This window comes from Gregarina niphandrodes, assembly GCF_000223845.1.
Source record: "Gregarina niphandrodes unplaced genomic scaffold scaffold00022, whole genome shotgun sequence".
In the NCBI taxonomy this organism is placed as follows: domain Eukaryota; phylum Apicomplexa; class Conoidasida; order Eugregarinorida; family Gregarinidae; genus Gregarina; species Gregarina niphandrodes.
Window position 1 is genome coordinate 1,192 of NW_011645791.1, and position 2,014 is coordinate 3,205.

The 2,014-nt window shown below is 49.3% G+C and overlaps 1 protein-coding gene across 1 annotated transcript; it reads left to right on the top strand.

Moving 5' to 3' along the window:
• Nucleotides 1-497: 497 nt before the first annotated feature.
• Nucleotides 498-1,592, top strand: GNI_102310 (hypothetical protein; the record flags this gene model as incomplete). The annotated part of the gene is made up of 1 exon (XM_011132910.1): nucleotides 498-1,592. The coding sequence occupies one exon, from the start codon at nucleotides 498-500 to the stop codon at nucleotides 1,590-1,592; it is 1,095 nt and encodes a 364-aa protein (XP_011131212.1).
• Between the last annotated feature and the right edge of the window lie 422 nt (nucleotides 1,593-2,014).

Below are 2,014 nucleotides of genomic sequence, written 5' to 3' on the forward strand. Positions count from 1 at the left end.
CCACGCAAATCAATATTTGAATTTGCAGGTACGACTGTCGTTGGCCGCACTGCAGGAGTTAAGCAACGCAAGGAAACCTACCACTCCCATCCGTCCCGGAGACCTCGTATCGTTTCCCTTGAACGATCTAGAAGCGCGGGCGTTCGAACACGGAACCAAGTTGGCAACACTCCGACCCCGAAACGCAGCTCCGCATCGGGTAATCAGTCTCTCGCACGCGACCGCCACCCGGATGCCGGTATGGTATCCCGGACCCCAGATTGACAAGCCACTTAGTGTCTTGCTCAAATTCACTGAGCCTATGGATGAACATCAAAAAAACTTGTGGGAACTTCTCTACAGATACGACCATCGCCGTCGATCACACAAGTTAGCTCCAGCGACTCAACATTCCGGGGAAGATAACCCGTAAACCGGACATCATTTAATGTTGAGCCGCAGAGAGCTGGAGGCCTTTCGTACGCCTTCCCGACTTAGGAACATGGCAGACATCGAGCATGAGATACAAACACATGTGTGTGTGTAACAAACACGGGGACATCGTTTTTAATCAATTCAACACTACCGGCATGAACCCCCAACACGCACGAACTTCCCGCCGCGAATGGCCGGGAACATTATTTATATTCAGTAAAAAAATGTTGGGGCCGAAAAGCAATCGGAGAGAAACACAGTGGGTGACCTGGGGGTTTCTCAGCATGGTTCATGTGAAGACGAGTTCGAACACCTTGCTTGTTCGAAGTTCGAGACCGGAGATATTCGACTTGATTCGTGCTGGTATGGTTTCGGAAACGTATCGCGTTTCAACCAACGCTGATAGAACTCTGGTCATGCCTCGTAATATTTCCGAAGACATGGATGACGACTCAAGGGCCTGTTATGAGAGGACCAGTAACAACTATGCTAGAATGCATGGAATGTTTGACCTTCTTCCATTCTGTCTTATGCGAGGTAGAAATGCTGGAATATCGAATGATGATGATCGTGCTCTAACACAAATTCTTGAAGTGGAGTTCGAAGGGGAAATACAGTATCTATTTCAGTTCGCAAAGAAGCTGGACCGTTTTCTGTTCGGAGCATGGAATGGCCCTGGATGGAAAGTTATGCGGGCTGGGAATACGAGAAGGAGACATTTGGAGGAAGTGGAAGCTAGAATGAAATCTGCTTTCCGCTTTGATGGAATTAGGGGGGTGGAATCTTCCTTATGGTGGGGGTCTGAATCGGCAGATTATTGGATCGAAGACACTACTGAGCCATGCGTGCAATGCGGTGCGGTATCTGATGCTGAAATGCCGGGAGGGTTGGCCACGAGTCTGGGGATGTTTGTCGCAAGGCCAAAATCCCGTTCTGACCACTGGGAGCCAAGTCCCGAAAACGGAGATGAAGACTTTGGCGAGCTGTACGAAGACTTGGGCGAGCTACACCAAGACTTGGGTGAGCTGCACGAAGACTTGGGCGAGCTGCACGAAGACTTGGGTGAGTTGTACGAAGACTTGGGCGAGCTGGATCGCCCTCCATACCTTGTAGTCAACATCGCCGACGGCCACACCGTTAAAGTTCCGTGCCACGGGTGGCGACGTTGTGACGTATAGCCAACACTCGGAAAGCTTTGCAAGACCACTGAAAAGGTCGGAATGGATGGATGGATGGATGGATGGATGGAATGTTTTGAAACATACCTAGGGAGAGTAAGAACAGTTGGGGGTACATCGAGGGTGTGGGATTTTTAATGAGAACGAGGCATTGAGAAAAAGTGCGATGCAGCCAAAGTAGTTATGTCATGAGAGATAAGAATGTTTATGGACAACTCAACGACGACCTGATGCTAAGACGAGACGCCCGGTCACCTTGAATAGATTTTGAAGTTAATATTGTGAGAAGATTACGGTGATGGGAGTTGTTCCAAATTGATCGTTGCTGCCTCCATGGTTGCTTCGTCGTTGGATGTATCGTTGGTTGGTGAATCGTGTGCGTTACAGGTTGAGATGGCTTGGTTGCAAGATGGTTCTGGCTT